General features: G+C 41.5%; 1 protein-coding gene across 1 annotated transcript; it reads right to left on the bottom strand.

Moving 5' to 3' along the window:
• Positions 1-1192: 1192 nt before the first annotated feature.
• On the bottom strand, positions 1193-11243 carry hyal6 (hyaluronoglucosaminidase 6). Its single transcript, XM_038276775.1, has 4 exons — positions 11094-11243; positions 6177-7138; positions 2349-2438; positions 1193-2169 (listed from the first exon to the last, which is right to left on the bottom strand). The coding sequence occupies exons 2-4, from the start codon at positions 7110-7112 to the stop codon at positions 1714-1716; spliced, it is 1482 nt and encodes a 493-aa protein (XP_038132703.1). The 5' UTR covers positions 7113-7138; positions 11094-11243; the 3' UTR covers positions 1193-1713.
• Positions 11244-14580: the final 3337 nt, after the last annotated feature.

Here is a 14580-nt window from a genome sequence, read left to right as displayed (position 1 = left end):
ATGCCAGCAGGTAACCAGGAACAGCTTGTGTGTTTTAAGTTCATGGAGCTACTGGTCTCAGCGCGAGTGTATTGGTCCTCACAAACACAGTATAACAGGAATGTGTGTGTGGCGCGCAAAGTTAGAGAGGTTGTTTTAAGCGACGAGGTGGATTCGTCACAGTCCCAATAACCATGACATGAAATGTTCATATCCTACAACAGGGATGTTCTTCTGGCAAACGGGTAGATAAATAAGGATCTCACCGAATTTGGTGGAAGCTGCATCTCGTTCCTTACATTCACCATCTTCCCTCTAATTGTCTGCACCTGCGCTTGGGTTTGGTATTTTCAGCGCCCCAAGACCATAAAGTTCCGAGACGCTGATTGGCCATTAAATTCACCTAGCAATAATACATGATTGACAGATTCTCTGCAAATGTGGGTCAGTCTGATCACAGCCCCCAGAACAGAGACGGTAGGAGTCTGTCTGTGGAAATCCACAAATTAATGACAGTAGATAGGGAAATGTAGTTTATATAATTTGTTTTGCTTATAGGTACACAGTCTAGAGAGTAAAACTGACATTTATGAGTTAATTTCTAAAAATATATTTTACGTTTCTCTCTTCTTATCAGGGAGGGCGGTGCCCCAGCGCCCCCTATGGGCCGGCCGCCACTGATGAAAAGGTTCATAGATCTTTGAATATTTCTCTCTCATTTTTCTCATTTCTATTTAAATATGATGTAAATATTTCCTTGTATTTTCATTAAAACATTTTGTCTGTTTCCTTTAAATATTTCAACATTTTAGTTCACATATTCCTTCAGTTAGGTCTAGCTTGCCGTGGGATTACAAGGCAATTATGTAGGTTCTCTCTGTATCTTTTTTATATCAAACCCTTTTATTTAAATCTACTTTGACCCCTGCACAGCAGTAACTAAGGGTGAAATTCTCAGAAATAAAACCAAAATTGCCAAAGTAGAAAGAAGAATGTTTTTGTTCTTTGCTTTTCATAGCGATGCAGATTTTATTGATCTGTGTGTAATGCAGAATTCATAGTAGATCAGGAAGTGTTTGCTTTGGGATGGAAACCTTGTATGTCTAAAGCCATTCCTTTATTGTACATTTTGTTAGCTTGTCTATCTGCTATATTAACCAATATGATGTGTTGAACTAGATCTGCTGTTTTCACAGCTTTGAGACAGTTTTGTATAAAGTAGGGCATTAATTCATAAAAAAGTTCATTTGAATTCCATAAATCAAAGTTTTCTGCCCAACAACAACAATGAACTGCACTGCAGCATTCTATACCAAGCTATTGTAGCACTTTTTTATGAAGTGCAACATAAAACTGACTAAAACTAGACTAAAACCTTCTAGAGTTTTAGTTGACTGAAACTAACTAAAACTATCACATATCGTAGAGATTAAAACATGACTAAAACTAATCGTTTTTGTCCTGAAGACTAAAACTAAGACTAAATTTAAGATGGCTGTCAGAAACAACACTAATTATCAGCAGCCGGAGAAAACACCCAGTTAGCACACAGGGTATCAACCTATCGGATGTACATGAAAACCACAGGAGGCTTATTTGACATGCAATGAACAGACGTATCCCCCTCATCTAATGTTGCCATGGGCAACCGCACCTATAACCCATTGCAATAATCTCTCCAATGATGGGAACATTGTTTAATCTGGGAATTATTCTCCCTCTGAGGTCTGCAGGCTACAGTAGGAGACCTTTTATGATTAGACATGAGACCAAAAACAGGACGATGCAAAGACAGGGGAAGTGGAGGGAAAGGAGGAGCTTAAGGCAGGTCATCAGGCCAATCCTCCGTGGAAGCAGGTCAGGTGACGGAGCTGTTTGTGGAATCTCACAGTAAACGCCAGTCCAGCCCTGGTAGCACTGGCAGGTAAACTTTTGCCTCATGTCCATAATGTCTTGGCTGTTGAGGTGGCCCCGTACCTCAAAGCGGGGGCCCTCGGGTGCCGGATTGTGGTGAATATGAAAGTAGCGTGGGTTCAGGTGAAGGTAAGAATCGGAGTCCAAGCTCTTGCGGACGCATCGTCCATTCTTCTTGCAAAGTGCTTTGCTGCAGAGTTTAGCTGCTGAGGTGACGTTGATGACATAATGTCCCAAAGGACCATCGATGTACCGCTTCACAGTCAGGCAGTTCCTCTAAGGAGCAGCAGAAACAGAGAATCCAGATCCTTTACTTCACTTTGAATCATTCAGGTCAATTCAAACACATGTCTTCTCAATGCACAACACAATATCAGATTTGGACAAATACTAATAAAAATGCTTTGTTCCAAGCCATCAATTTAAGAATCTGTTTCACATTTTTCAACCTTTACCTTTGATCGAGCGTACTCTGATGACCCCCACAGGACAACACCTGATGCTCCCAAGGCAGCGCTCTCCCCGATGGTATGAACCAAGTCCCTCTTTAACAGAAAGAAAGATTCAGTTTGCTTCAGCTCATGATTAATTTTAATATAATCTCAGGAAATCTAGCAGATTGCTTTGACCTGTAGCAATTTCTCCTTTAGAGGTTATTTGCAGCAATTCCTCAAACTAAGCTGGGAGGGAGAATAACAGGAGAAAATGTTTCCCTTTTAATGGGAAGAAAATCTAATCTACTCCAAATGTATTCATCCAGTACTTAAGATTCCTCCAAAGAGAAGAGAAGTAGTATAGAGTGAAAAACAATCAGCCAGAAAACAATAAATAGAATAATGTGAACATTGAACAGACCGCTTAACCCTGAACAAACCTTTTTGCTTTTTAAACCGTATAAATAGATGCCTTACAGCCTAAGTACCAGGCAGCATTTAGAAATCCGTCGGTTTGGGTTAAAAATGGCTGACTGGCTCTCTGTGGCAATTGGCTCATCCTGGATGTGACCTCGGCGAGGCAGAACTGACGTCAGCAGCTCTTCCATGGGCAGCAGTGGTTTCCTTACGTACAATAAATTCAGTGATTTTCATTTAAAATAAGGTAAAAATAAATGATAATGATTTTCCATTCCTATATATCTATAGAAAGTATGAGAAATGCATTCAAATTAGATAAATAACCTTGCAGTATCTGTCCGGGCTACTTTATTGATATTTCATTAGTTTTGTGTCGGTCAGCAAAATTACATCAAAGCTAACAGATAAAAACATTCATTGGAAGAGGCAAATGATCAAAGAAAAGAAAGTCGATCAAACTGGAGAAAATGCAGATTATAAAAAAGTCTTTATCGCATTCTCCGTGTTTCTGTGGGTCGCAAGACTTCAAAGATATTATTTCTTGTTTATCAAGAGTGCTTGGTTCAGCTATTTATGAGCACATATGTAGCTGTCAGACAGCGCTACCAGTGATTCTGGACCAGTGGTTCTGGACCAGCGGTTCTGGACTTGTATTTCTAGACCAGTGGTTCTGGACCAGCGGTTTCAGTGGTTCTTATGATTTACGATTCCTGTTATTTGGACACTACATTGTAAAAGTAGAAGAGTAGAGAAATGACAAGAGAAGAAAAGGGAGAAAAGTGAAAGAAAAAAGAGAAGAGAAAGAGAGAGATTAACAAAAATTCATCATCTGCATAGAGAAGAACATCATCTGCAAAAGAAGAAAACAACCAACTGATATAGAACTACAGATAGAATGCAGCAACAATAGTCTATACAGTATTAATCAATACTGAATACTGAATGTATAGATGGGTAGCTGAAGATAAAGATTGCCTGCTGAAGCTCCTGTAAAACCTTGACTACTTTGCCTGATGTACGGAAAATCTGGCAATAACACTACCATATGTTTGAAAAGTTATGGGTACACTGAAGCACACTGAAACGACAGGAAATTCGTCTGCCATCCGTGGGCCGTCAGTTCCAGGTCAGTTCTCTGATGGTTGACATACGTTCAGTGTCAGTTCCTCATCAGTCGTGGCGTCTAGCTTATCCTAAACCTCTGGGTAACTTGTGCATAACTTCTGCCTAACTTATCCAGAACTTCTCTCCAACGCATATCAACGTATCTGACGTGTTCCAGACGAGCGCTGAACGTGTTTCTAACTTCCAGCTACTGTATAATGGCGTATTGGCAGCGTTTTGGTATAAAGGAAGTTCACAGGAGGAAACCGTCAGTTCTCATCCAGGCTTCATCCCCATCATAGGGTGAGCCAGAAGGTGAGTGTGATGGATCCTCCCTGCGTTCACGCCCACCACCAACAAACTTCCTAGCAGACATGACAATCAATCTGCTGCCACCAAAAAACTTTTTTTTATTTTTTTTATTTGTTCTTTGTAAGGGCGTGAACCGCTGCCGGCCGCCTGATCAATGCCCAAACAGCCGCCGACATCCTCTGTAATTGTAGATACATCAGGTATCCTCCAAATCCAAACAGGAGAAATCCTAGTATCATTAAAGCAAAAATCCATACACCATCAACCAAGCTTTCCAGGAGTCTAATATATATCCCATGAAGTATGTCCCGGCAGGACAGGACAGGTCCCCTTTTCCTTGCCTTCCAGTTGACAAAATTTGATCAATTGCATTGAGAGACCAGCTGACTAGATCTGTTGTATAAGTTCAGGTGATATGAAGAGAGGGCTCAGAAAAGACGAGGCTAAGCAAAGCAGAGACAGAGCAGGGCGATCAGGGAGTTGCAAAGCAGCAAGAAATGCGACTGCCTCCTTCAAGATTCAGAAAGGTATCCCCGTGTTTGATGCTAGTGCTAAAAGATTTACTTATTTGTCAAACAGATACCAAAGTATAATGCTACATTCACACCAAAAGCAACAAAGGCAGCAGAAGCAGCTAGTTTACATGCAAAGTCAATGGTTGACACGCATCAAGGTGCAGCGTAAGGTCCCACAGCGCATTTTGAACCGCAGGCGCAGGACATCTTAGCAGCTGAAGCAGCGCGCCGTGAGAGTTGGAGCATCTGACGCGTGCAACACGCTGTAAACGCACCTGCTGCTGGAGTTGGTAAAAATTGAACTTTTGCTGCTCAACGCGCCCTGTCAACCAATTAGAGAAGCTGATCTGGGAGCTGGCAGGGAGACAGATACATCGCTGCTGATGCAGATTACAATGATCACTCCACTGAAACAGTTTATTAACACCTAAATTAACTTAAAATGCCGAACTCTGCTGGCAAAACATGTTCACTTTTATTATCCTGGTGCCTGCAGTTTGGATTACGGACAAAGAGGAAACCGGGCCGGAGGCTGCTGTTGAATGGGATTTCCAATGACAGAGCACTGGTATGTGGGGGTCTGTGCAGCTCCAACAGCGAAATAATATTTGAATAAAAGATCTTAATCCTAATGAACTGACTGCAAGGATGAAATTTTCATACGGACTTTCTCACTTAAAAACATATTAAAACTACTTTAGTCCCACTAATCACAGCAAATGTAGCTGCCATTGTTACAGGCAAAGAAAGGATACTGTAGCTCTGCCAAACGCGCAGCAGAACCACTTTTCCACCGCGCAGCTGAAGCAGCTTTACTGCTCCGTCACAACTAAACTTGTCAAAAAATAAACTAATCAAAAATGATGCAGCACGTGTGTTTTTGCTGCTCTTTCTGCTTTTGGTGTGAATGTAACATCATTTCACATGATGCTAGACATTCCTCATTTTAGGGAAGAAAGTGCTTCTAGTAAGAGTTGTCATAAAATACAACTTGTTTCTCGTAATTGTAGAACTTTATTCTTTTAATATTACTGCTTTATTCTCGTAATTTTACGACTTTACTCTCCAAAGAGAAAAAAAACATTTCTAGCCGGGCCCTAATACTCCGTCATGCAGGAGAGCTGCTCCCCAGGATGGTCCAATCTTTAGCACTGCAGAGGACCTACTGCGCATCGACAACTTTTAACCTGTGGGTCTATTGATGAAGATTTATGGAAATACATCACCAATCCAATGACAAACCAAACCACTTTACTTATATATATATATATATTTTTTTTTATGTCTTTATCAAGATAATTGGTTGAGTGGGTGGAGGCCCTAGCACCCTCTATTAGCCATTCGCCACTGGTGGCTGGTCAGCCATTTACCAGACAAGAATGGTTAGGCATAGGGACAGAATGGATCACATCATTAAAATGGCTTAGTTGGAGTTGATCAGTTAAAGAAGCTTTAAAATTTTAATGCAGTTTAACCATTGGCTTTGTTCAAAACATACCTCTGAAAGAACAACAAAAGTATAGGCGTAAAAAGGTCTGGAGTAGACAAATACAGGCAATGTGTAGTCTGCCCGTGCAATGGATGCGATCCTCATCGCTTCCTTTACTCGATAGTGAACAAACTTGACCGTGTTGGTGGAAGACTTCAGCTCAAAGTCCAGGTAGATGGACGGGTAGAGCGCAGTGCTTTCCTTCCAGAGCCACATCAAATGGTCATTGCGAACATGTTCAACATTAGGACACTCCCCCGTGTAGCATTGGGGATGTTGTTTGTAGCCATAATTGTAACAGTCTGGGAAAAGATAAAACCCCCAGAGACCGTGTGGTCTGCGAGCCTCAGCGAGAGCCAGGGTTAGATTCATGAAAGCTCGCCCTGACTTCTCAAAGCGTTCTTTTGCCTCCTTTTCCACTTTGCTCTCTGGCCAGTGTGGGTGAAGTTTATGGATCTGTTCCTTAGACTTTTGACGGTAAATGTCTTTGGAACCCCAATTTCGCACCCACTGAGGCCTCCAGTTTTCCCAGTCAATGACTCCAAGGCCTCGGAAATCTTTGTGTGGTATTAGCTTATCAATGTCTACTCTGGCCTTGTTCAGATGTTTGGAAAGGCTCTGGTTCTGTGGTAGACCACCATTGATAGCAGCTCCTGAGCTGGAGTAGTATGGGTAGTATCCCAGATGACTGTGGTAGAATATTGTGACATTTGGTCCACTTAAGGTCTCGTTAAGGTTCGCTACTATGTCAAAAATGCTGAGGTCCAAGTCCACCCTAAAACGCAGGCGACACGACTCTGTAGGGGCGTTCCAGACAACCACAAACGGCCGATGAGGGATCAAAGGTGCTCTGGCTGGTTTTGTTTTGTGGTCTTGAACTTTGACCTTTCCTTCAGTGCCAATCCAGAGGACGACGGGCAGGAGGTGGAGACCTGTTAGTAGCATGGCCAGAGATGGAGCAATTAGATGTCCTACACAGGAATGAGAAAGAAATTAGATGTTTATAAAATAGAGAGCTAATGTAAGCCTCAGTGAATAAGGATAATGGGTGAGCCAATAAACAGAGACATGGTGCTCTATGGTCATTGAAGTGAATGCTCCAAATTCCACAACAACACAAAGCTGCTCTGTTCTCTGGCAGAGAAAGAATATGGCAAAAAAAAGTGTGAGGCTCTCCCCAGCTCACTATTTATTATCACCATTCTCTCCTTATAACGGCGCATCAGTGGAGTCAATGTGAAGAAGTCTGCTCTGACTTATGACCTCTCAGCAGTTAGACCTGCAGTCTGCAGTGGTGGTCTGGTTTAAAGCATGGCAGCTGATGTCATCATTTATGACTATCTATAGCCCAAACGTAGAAAACATTGTATAGATATGAATTTTGGAAATAAATGCCTACTTGTCAGATTTCCTTTTTATCTCCCTGATCTGTCAGATTACTGAGAGTGAGGAGAAGAAACAGGATTTAAAAGGATTAAAGAAGAATTACGTCACCTAAATAAGATTTATTAAAGATTGAAATAGAATTTATAGATGTTTGATCTAATAAGGTAAGTTTCAAGATTAAATCCATCCATCCATCCATCCATCCATCCATCATCCATCCATCCATCCATCCATCCATCCATCCATCCATCCATCCATCCATCCATCATCCATCCATCCATCCATCCATCCATCCATCCATCCATCCATCATCCATCCATCCATCCATCCATCATCCATCCATCCATCATCCATCCATCCATCCATCCATCCATTCATCCATCATCCATCCATCATCCATCCATCCATCCATCCATCCATCATCCATCCATCCATCCATCATCCATCATCCATCCATCCATCCATCCATCATCCATCCATCCATCCATCCATCATCCATCAACCATCATCCATCCATCCATCCATCCATCCATCATCCATCCATCCATCCATCCATCCATCCACCAGCCACCATCCATCCGTCATCCATCCATCCATCCATCCATCCATCATCCATCCATCATCCATCCATCCATCCATCCATCCATCATCCATCCATCCATCCATCCATCATCCATCATCCATCCATCCATCCATCCATCCATCATCCATCCATCCATCCATCCATCATCCATCAACCATCATCCATCCATCCATCCATCATCCATCCATCCATCCATCCATCCATCCACCAGCCACCATCCATCCGTCATCCATCCATCCCTCCATCCATCCATTCATCCACCAGCCACCATGCATCCATCCATCCATCCATCCATCCATCCATCCATTCATCCATCCATCCATCCATCCATCCATCCATCCATCCATCCATCCATCCATCCATCCATCCATCCATCCATCCATCATCTTAGTCAATAGAAAGTCTAAAGTTTTTAGTTCTTTTAGTCTGTCCATAATGTATTTTCAGCCCCCCCATCCCCGTTCTCTCATATGTAAGTAATTCAAATCTCATGTTTTCTGAGGTCAGAGAAAAACTCATAGTGACCCAGCTCTTTAGAAACAAAGCCACAGAGGTTTCCTCCGGGAATGTCATGGAAAATCTCCCACCATTTCTTTTCCAGAGCAGAGTGGGAATAAACCACTGATGGGCTGAGGGAACTCAGGCTTTCATGGATCTACAGAAGAACTAGCATGAGACTGAGGTCATCTAATCATTTTTAATAGGATGGGATCTCTGGGATCATAGAAACCTCGATCGTGTATCAGTCAGCGGGTTAACCAGAAAAAAAGGACTACATTATTTTTTTCTAAAATGATTAAATGTTTTTTTTGTTTACTGGGATCTTTCTCATGTTTGTCTGGCTTTCTGACGGCAGGCTGTCTTCAGGCTGGGAGCTTCAATGATCCTCGATGCTGAATAGTTTTCATGCTAAAGCTAATCCAAAACAAGCAAAATGTGGTGAAGCCACCCTGGCGTCCCACAAAACCACAGAAAGAAAGGAGCCTCTGGAAAAATCATGAGTCAGACCACAAGACAGACCCCCCAAACGCCGAGTCCCAGTTCACAGCAACATTAGAGACTCCTTTCAATGATTTGTTTTACACAAACACAACGGAGCAGTACAGGGCAGTCCAGGCTGACTGATTGGAACCAGATGAGATGTGGGAATGTTCTGATCTTTCCCCACAGCAGACGAGCCATTGTGTCCTGATGCTAAAGCCTTCAGAAACCCAAATGGAAATGGCCAAACAGCACTGCCTCTCAGCACATGTCGATATGCTGAATGTGGAAAACTGCAGCTAAAGTACTAAAAGTTTAGTGTGAGGAGCTTTGATCCAGGTGGAGAGTCGAGCACTTAGCATCAGTAACACATTTCTGAACTCCAAGAAGTCCTGGTCCAAAAGGGTTTGGTTCTATAACAATCTGAAATATTTAAATATCTCTTTTTTTTGTTTGTTTTTGCGGCACTAGTGGCCGCAAAAACAAAACAGGAGAACATTAATAAGAGAAGACCATGACCATGGAGGCTGTGGAGAAGCTGAAGCTGGTCGGATCTGTCAACATCACATTATCAGTTTCATATTAATCCGAATACTGAAAATACCAAATATGTAAAGTTAAGCATCTGCTTATTATAAATCGATAATAAAATAATCTAAAAGGAGTTTTTAAAATCATTTAATCTATGCTGACATTTGTCCATCCTCCCATTGGCATCAAAGCAATGCAGACCTTTATAGAGGAAGAAATGTTCTTTATTTTATTATTATTAGCACTAATCTAAGCTCCGTTTATGGTTCAGTCAGACTCAGCCAGAACTCCGACTGTGCCTAAATAGTCATGGTACTGCAGCGGGATGAGAGGTGTTGGTCACCTTAAGGTGTGTGTGGGGGGGTCTCTGCTCCCACTATGATGACCCTAACAGCATCAATAATGTTTTTAATTTTATTCTGCCTCTTTCAACTTGTTTCAACTCTAAAACAATAAAGATAATTTTTTTCATTGCTGTATATTTTTGCAACTGAAACATGATTAAAAACATCTGGCCAGAATATTTCCTACTTTGCATCAACTGAGGTGCAGGAAGTCTTCATAACTTTTCCTTTCTCGCCCTCAGAATGAGAGAAAAACCTCTGATCAGAAACAAGCTGCTAGAACAGCAGGATGTATTTTGCCTTCAGTCCCTGAGAGATCGTTGCTCCTCTGGCCTCAACTTTAGAGCTAAAATGTGTAGAAAGGTTTTTAGGAACAATCCATTAAAGGCTGAATAAAAAACAGAACATTTTGCATCAATCAGACGTTTTTTTTTTTTCCTTCAGTGGCTCCAGAGCAGCTCATTCATCCTAATGCATCACGCTGGTGTTTGGCAGAGGGAACGTTGGCAGTTTCAGCCTGTGTGGTTCCACATGTGTGCATGTTTAAATGCTGTGATTGCTGCCACACTGAATATTTGGTCATTTTGTTCATGCAGCTGAGTTTGATCCAGCCTTCAAAGCTTGTTCCCATCTGACGTGGTGTTTTAGGCAAGCTGTGATGCTGTTATCTTTCTGTGCTCCTAAACTTCTAAACTCATGTTTTTGTCTGTTCAAAGCTTCAGGTCTGTCATCTTGGCCTCCTCCCTCATTTCTCCTCTGTATTGCTGCGTTGTGCAGGGCGCCTCTAACCTGACCCTGACGTTGAATGTCTGCGTTCAGGACCGATCCAGTGAGGGAAATGTTCTCAGACCTTTGTTGAAATGTTAGACCATGCTTTCCTACATATGTTAAAATGGCTGTTGAGCAAAAAGGTCAACAATCACCAGCTGAACGTAACCGCATGTTTCCCCTGCAGAGGTCATTGTCTGACTTTTAGCTACTGTAAAAACATTTTGTTGAGGAAAAGTTGGGAGGAAATATCTAAACTCTAAAGACATTAGTGAATCTATACGTTAGAATGCACAAAATAAAAGCTTTTATTCTGCTATAAGGATTACGTACCTGTTCCTCCCCTCTGGATTCCCTCCCACAGTGGTTTCTCTGCTCTTTGGAGGCTTAGTTTTATTATTTTGAGGGTTTTAAAGCTCCAATAAATAAAAACAAATGTTCATTGATAAGCAGCCGGCCCTGGTCTGTGTCTCTGTCCCCTGCTTCCCAGGTTCCCTGAGGCTTTTCAGGACAGAGATGCCCCTCTATTGTTGCACTGGCTCCTCCTTGCTGCACATCAGTGATCATTTTTTGGACCAAACAGGAGCAGGAGATGAGAAGCAATTCTATTCAGTTTATTTCTATAGCACCAATTCGCAGCACATGTTATCTCAATGCACTTTACAGTTCACCACATCATCCAGTCAGATCAATTCAAAGTTTTCTATCTAAGGAAAACCAGTTGATTGCATTGTCTCATTGACTACTCAGCAATCCGCCACACTCTCAGCATGCTTGTAGCAACAGTAGAGAGGAAAAACTCCCTTTTAACATGAAGAAACCTCCAGCAGAACCAGGCCCAGTGTTAGCGGCCATCTTCTGAGGCTGACTGGGGTTCAAGGAGACAGAAGCAGACATAGAAAAAGAAGCATAGATGCAAAAGGCAACTGTCAACCAGCTCCACAGGCGGCCCCGTCCAGAAAACACACAGCCAGGCAGACGAGCTCCGAGCCAGCTCCCATGTCAGAGGATGAAGAGAGCACAGCCAGTTAGTCACAGTCAGAGAAACAGGACTACACTGGAAAACAGGCCAAGCTCCAACATCTAGAAACAAAGGTGTTGATGGCAGCAGCACAGTTGATATTTCTCTCCAGGATGGAGTCACAGCCAAACAGGAACAGACCAGATGAAGCTATTATGAGAAAAAGCAGAGAGAGCAGAACGTTAGAGATTGAACTAACAGATTCTGCAGAGTGGGAGAATAGAGATAGAATGAAGCAGAATGATGAAAAAGGGGTCCCTATGTATTTCAGCCTAAATATATTAATAAAACATAGCCAAATGATTGTGGATGAGGTTTGAGGATTTATAAACAGATATAGCTGGGTAGAATCAGCATAACAGTGGAAATTAATCCCATGCTGTCTAATAACTCTACCAGTTGGGAGCATATATATAGTAACGAGAATTGTTCCTAGCATTGATCCCTGTGGTACTCCACAGGTAACCCTGGAGCATGAGGAAGATTTATCATTGACGTGAACAAACTAAAATCGGTCAGATAGATAGGATTTAAGTCTGGTCTAGAGCTGTTCCTTTAATTCTTAATAAAATATTCAAATCTTTCTAAAATAATACTATGATCAACTGTATCAAATGCAGCACTGAGATATAACAGGACAAGTGCAGGTACAAGTCCATTATCTGAGGCCATGAAAATATCATTAGTGACTTTCACCAGAGCTATTCTTTCAGTGCTATTTAAAGGAGAAGTTCGGTTTTTTACACTTTAAGCCCATTTTCTGTAGTGTCCAGGATGAAATCGAATGATCGACACCAAAAGTTTGACAATTGCTCCTGTCTCTGCTTTTTGGCTCATTTAGAATCACCCCCTGGCTGCTTTAGAATGGCTTGCATAGAGCATGTCCGATAATGTCCTTAAAACAACCTTAAACGTTCTTTTTTTTTAAATATGCTACTCACCGGGTCGTCAGCGCTGTTCAATGACGTTCCAAAAAAAGTTTCATAAAGAAAAAACGTTCCTGTAGTGTTTTATTTAGCATTTTGTAAATCCCATTGAGTTCTGTAGGAATAGTCAATATTCCGCTGCCACCGGAAACGGAAATGGGGCCTGTTTACACAGTTGTAGTCTTTTCGCTTCACTCTGTGTACTCCGACGTCGAGGTGCTAACGTCTCTGTTAAACACTTAAAAAACTCTGAAAATGGAATACGAAAGGTGGATTCTTGATTCTCGACGTCGGAGTACACAGAGTGAAGCGAAAAGACTACAACTGTGTAAACAGGCCCCATTTCCGTTTCCGGTGGCAGCGGAATATTGACTATTCCAACAGAACTCAATGGGATTTACAAAATGCTAAATAAAACACTACAGGAACGTTTTTTCTTCACGAAACTTTTTTTGGAACGTCATTGAACAGCGCTGACGACACGGTGAGTAGCAGATTTTAAAAAAAGAACGTTTAAGGTTGTTTTAAGGACATTATCGGACATGCTCTATGAAAGCCATTCTAAAGCAGCCAGGGGTTGATTCTAAATGAGCCAAAAAGCAGAGACAGGACCAATTGTCAAAATTTTGGTGTCGATCATTCGATTTCATCCTGGACACTACAGAAAATGGGCTAAAAGTGTTAAAAACCGGACTTCTCCTTTAAATAACCTGGTTGGAACTGGATCTAACATACAAGTTGAAGGCTTAGATGAAGACAATAATTTTGCTAACTCAGAAAGTTCAACTGGATCAAAGCAGTCTAAACCCAGTTCAGATTCCATGACAATCTCAGATGCTGTCTCACCTTCCAGAGATAAACCAATCATAGTTAGAGGAGTGCTAACTATCTAATTTTTAATAAGATCAATCTTATTTATAAGGAATCCCATAAAGTCATTATTGCTAAGAGCAGGTGGGATGGACGGTGAGTTTGGCAACTGGATTTAAAAAGATATCTAGGATTATTAAAAAGATATTTAGGATAATTCTTATTCTCCTTTCAGGAGAAATATGCTGCTCTTGCTTTACAAAAGGTCCTCTTATACAGCAGTAATCTAATTTTCCAGACTAGGTAGGATTCCCAGAGTGTGCAGCTCTGCATTAAACCAAGGAGCCAGTTTCTATTTTTTAAAGTTTTTCATTTTCAAAGGAGCTGCGTTGTCTAAGGCAGTACGCAGAGAACTAGCAACCCCATAAACAAAATCATCAACCTGTGAAGGGGAATAAGCTAAACTTTTGCACTCTGCAGCACTGCTCTGCGACACAGAGGAGAGAGAAAGTGAAACAGATTATTTAAAATTTATAACTGCACTATCTGATAATGATCTGCTAAAGTGAAACCTTCTTTTGGGGGAGGAGAACTCTGTTAAAGCAATCCTGAAGGTTATTAAAATGTGGTCAGAGAGGACAGGGTTGTGAGGAAATACTGTTATTTCTTCACATTCTATGCCGTATGTCAGCACAATGTCCAAAGTATGAAGATGAGAATGTGTGGGACTATTCACATTTTGAACAAAGCCAATAGTGTCTAAGATAGCATTAAAGGCTGCTCTTAAGCTATCGCTTTCAATGTCAGCATGGATGTTAAAATCTCCCACTATGATGACCCTGTCAGTTTTTAATACCAAATAAGAGAGAGGAACTCTGAAAACTCATCTAAAAATTCAGAGTAAGGATCTGGTGGACGATACAAAGTTACAAAAAGAAGAGGTTTTTTGGCTCTGCAATTTGGATGAGGGAAACTAAGCATTAGATATTCAAAAGATTTGTATTATCTGACTTTGGATTAATCTGTCATGACATCTTGGCACCTTCAGGCTGGGTTTCCTCAT

The sequence above is a fragment of the Cyprinodon tularosa genome, unplaced genomic scaffold (assembly GCF_016077235.1).
Source record: "Cyprinodon tularosa strain WSP-4 unplaced genomic scaffold, ASM1607723v1 ctg1270, whole genome shotgun sequence".
NCBI classification, from domain to species: Eukaryota; Metazoa; Chordata; class Actinopteri; order Cyprinodontiformes; family Cyprinodontidae; genus Cyprinodon; species Cyprinodon tularosa.
This window is presented reverse-complemented; position numbering and strand designations above follow the sequence as displayed.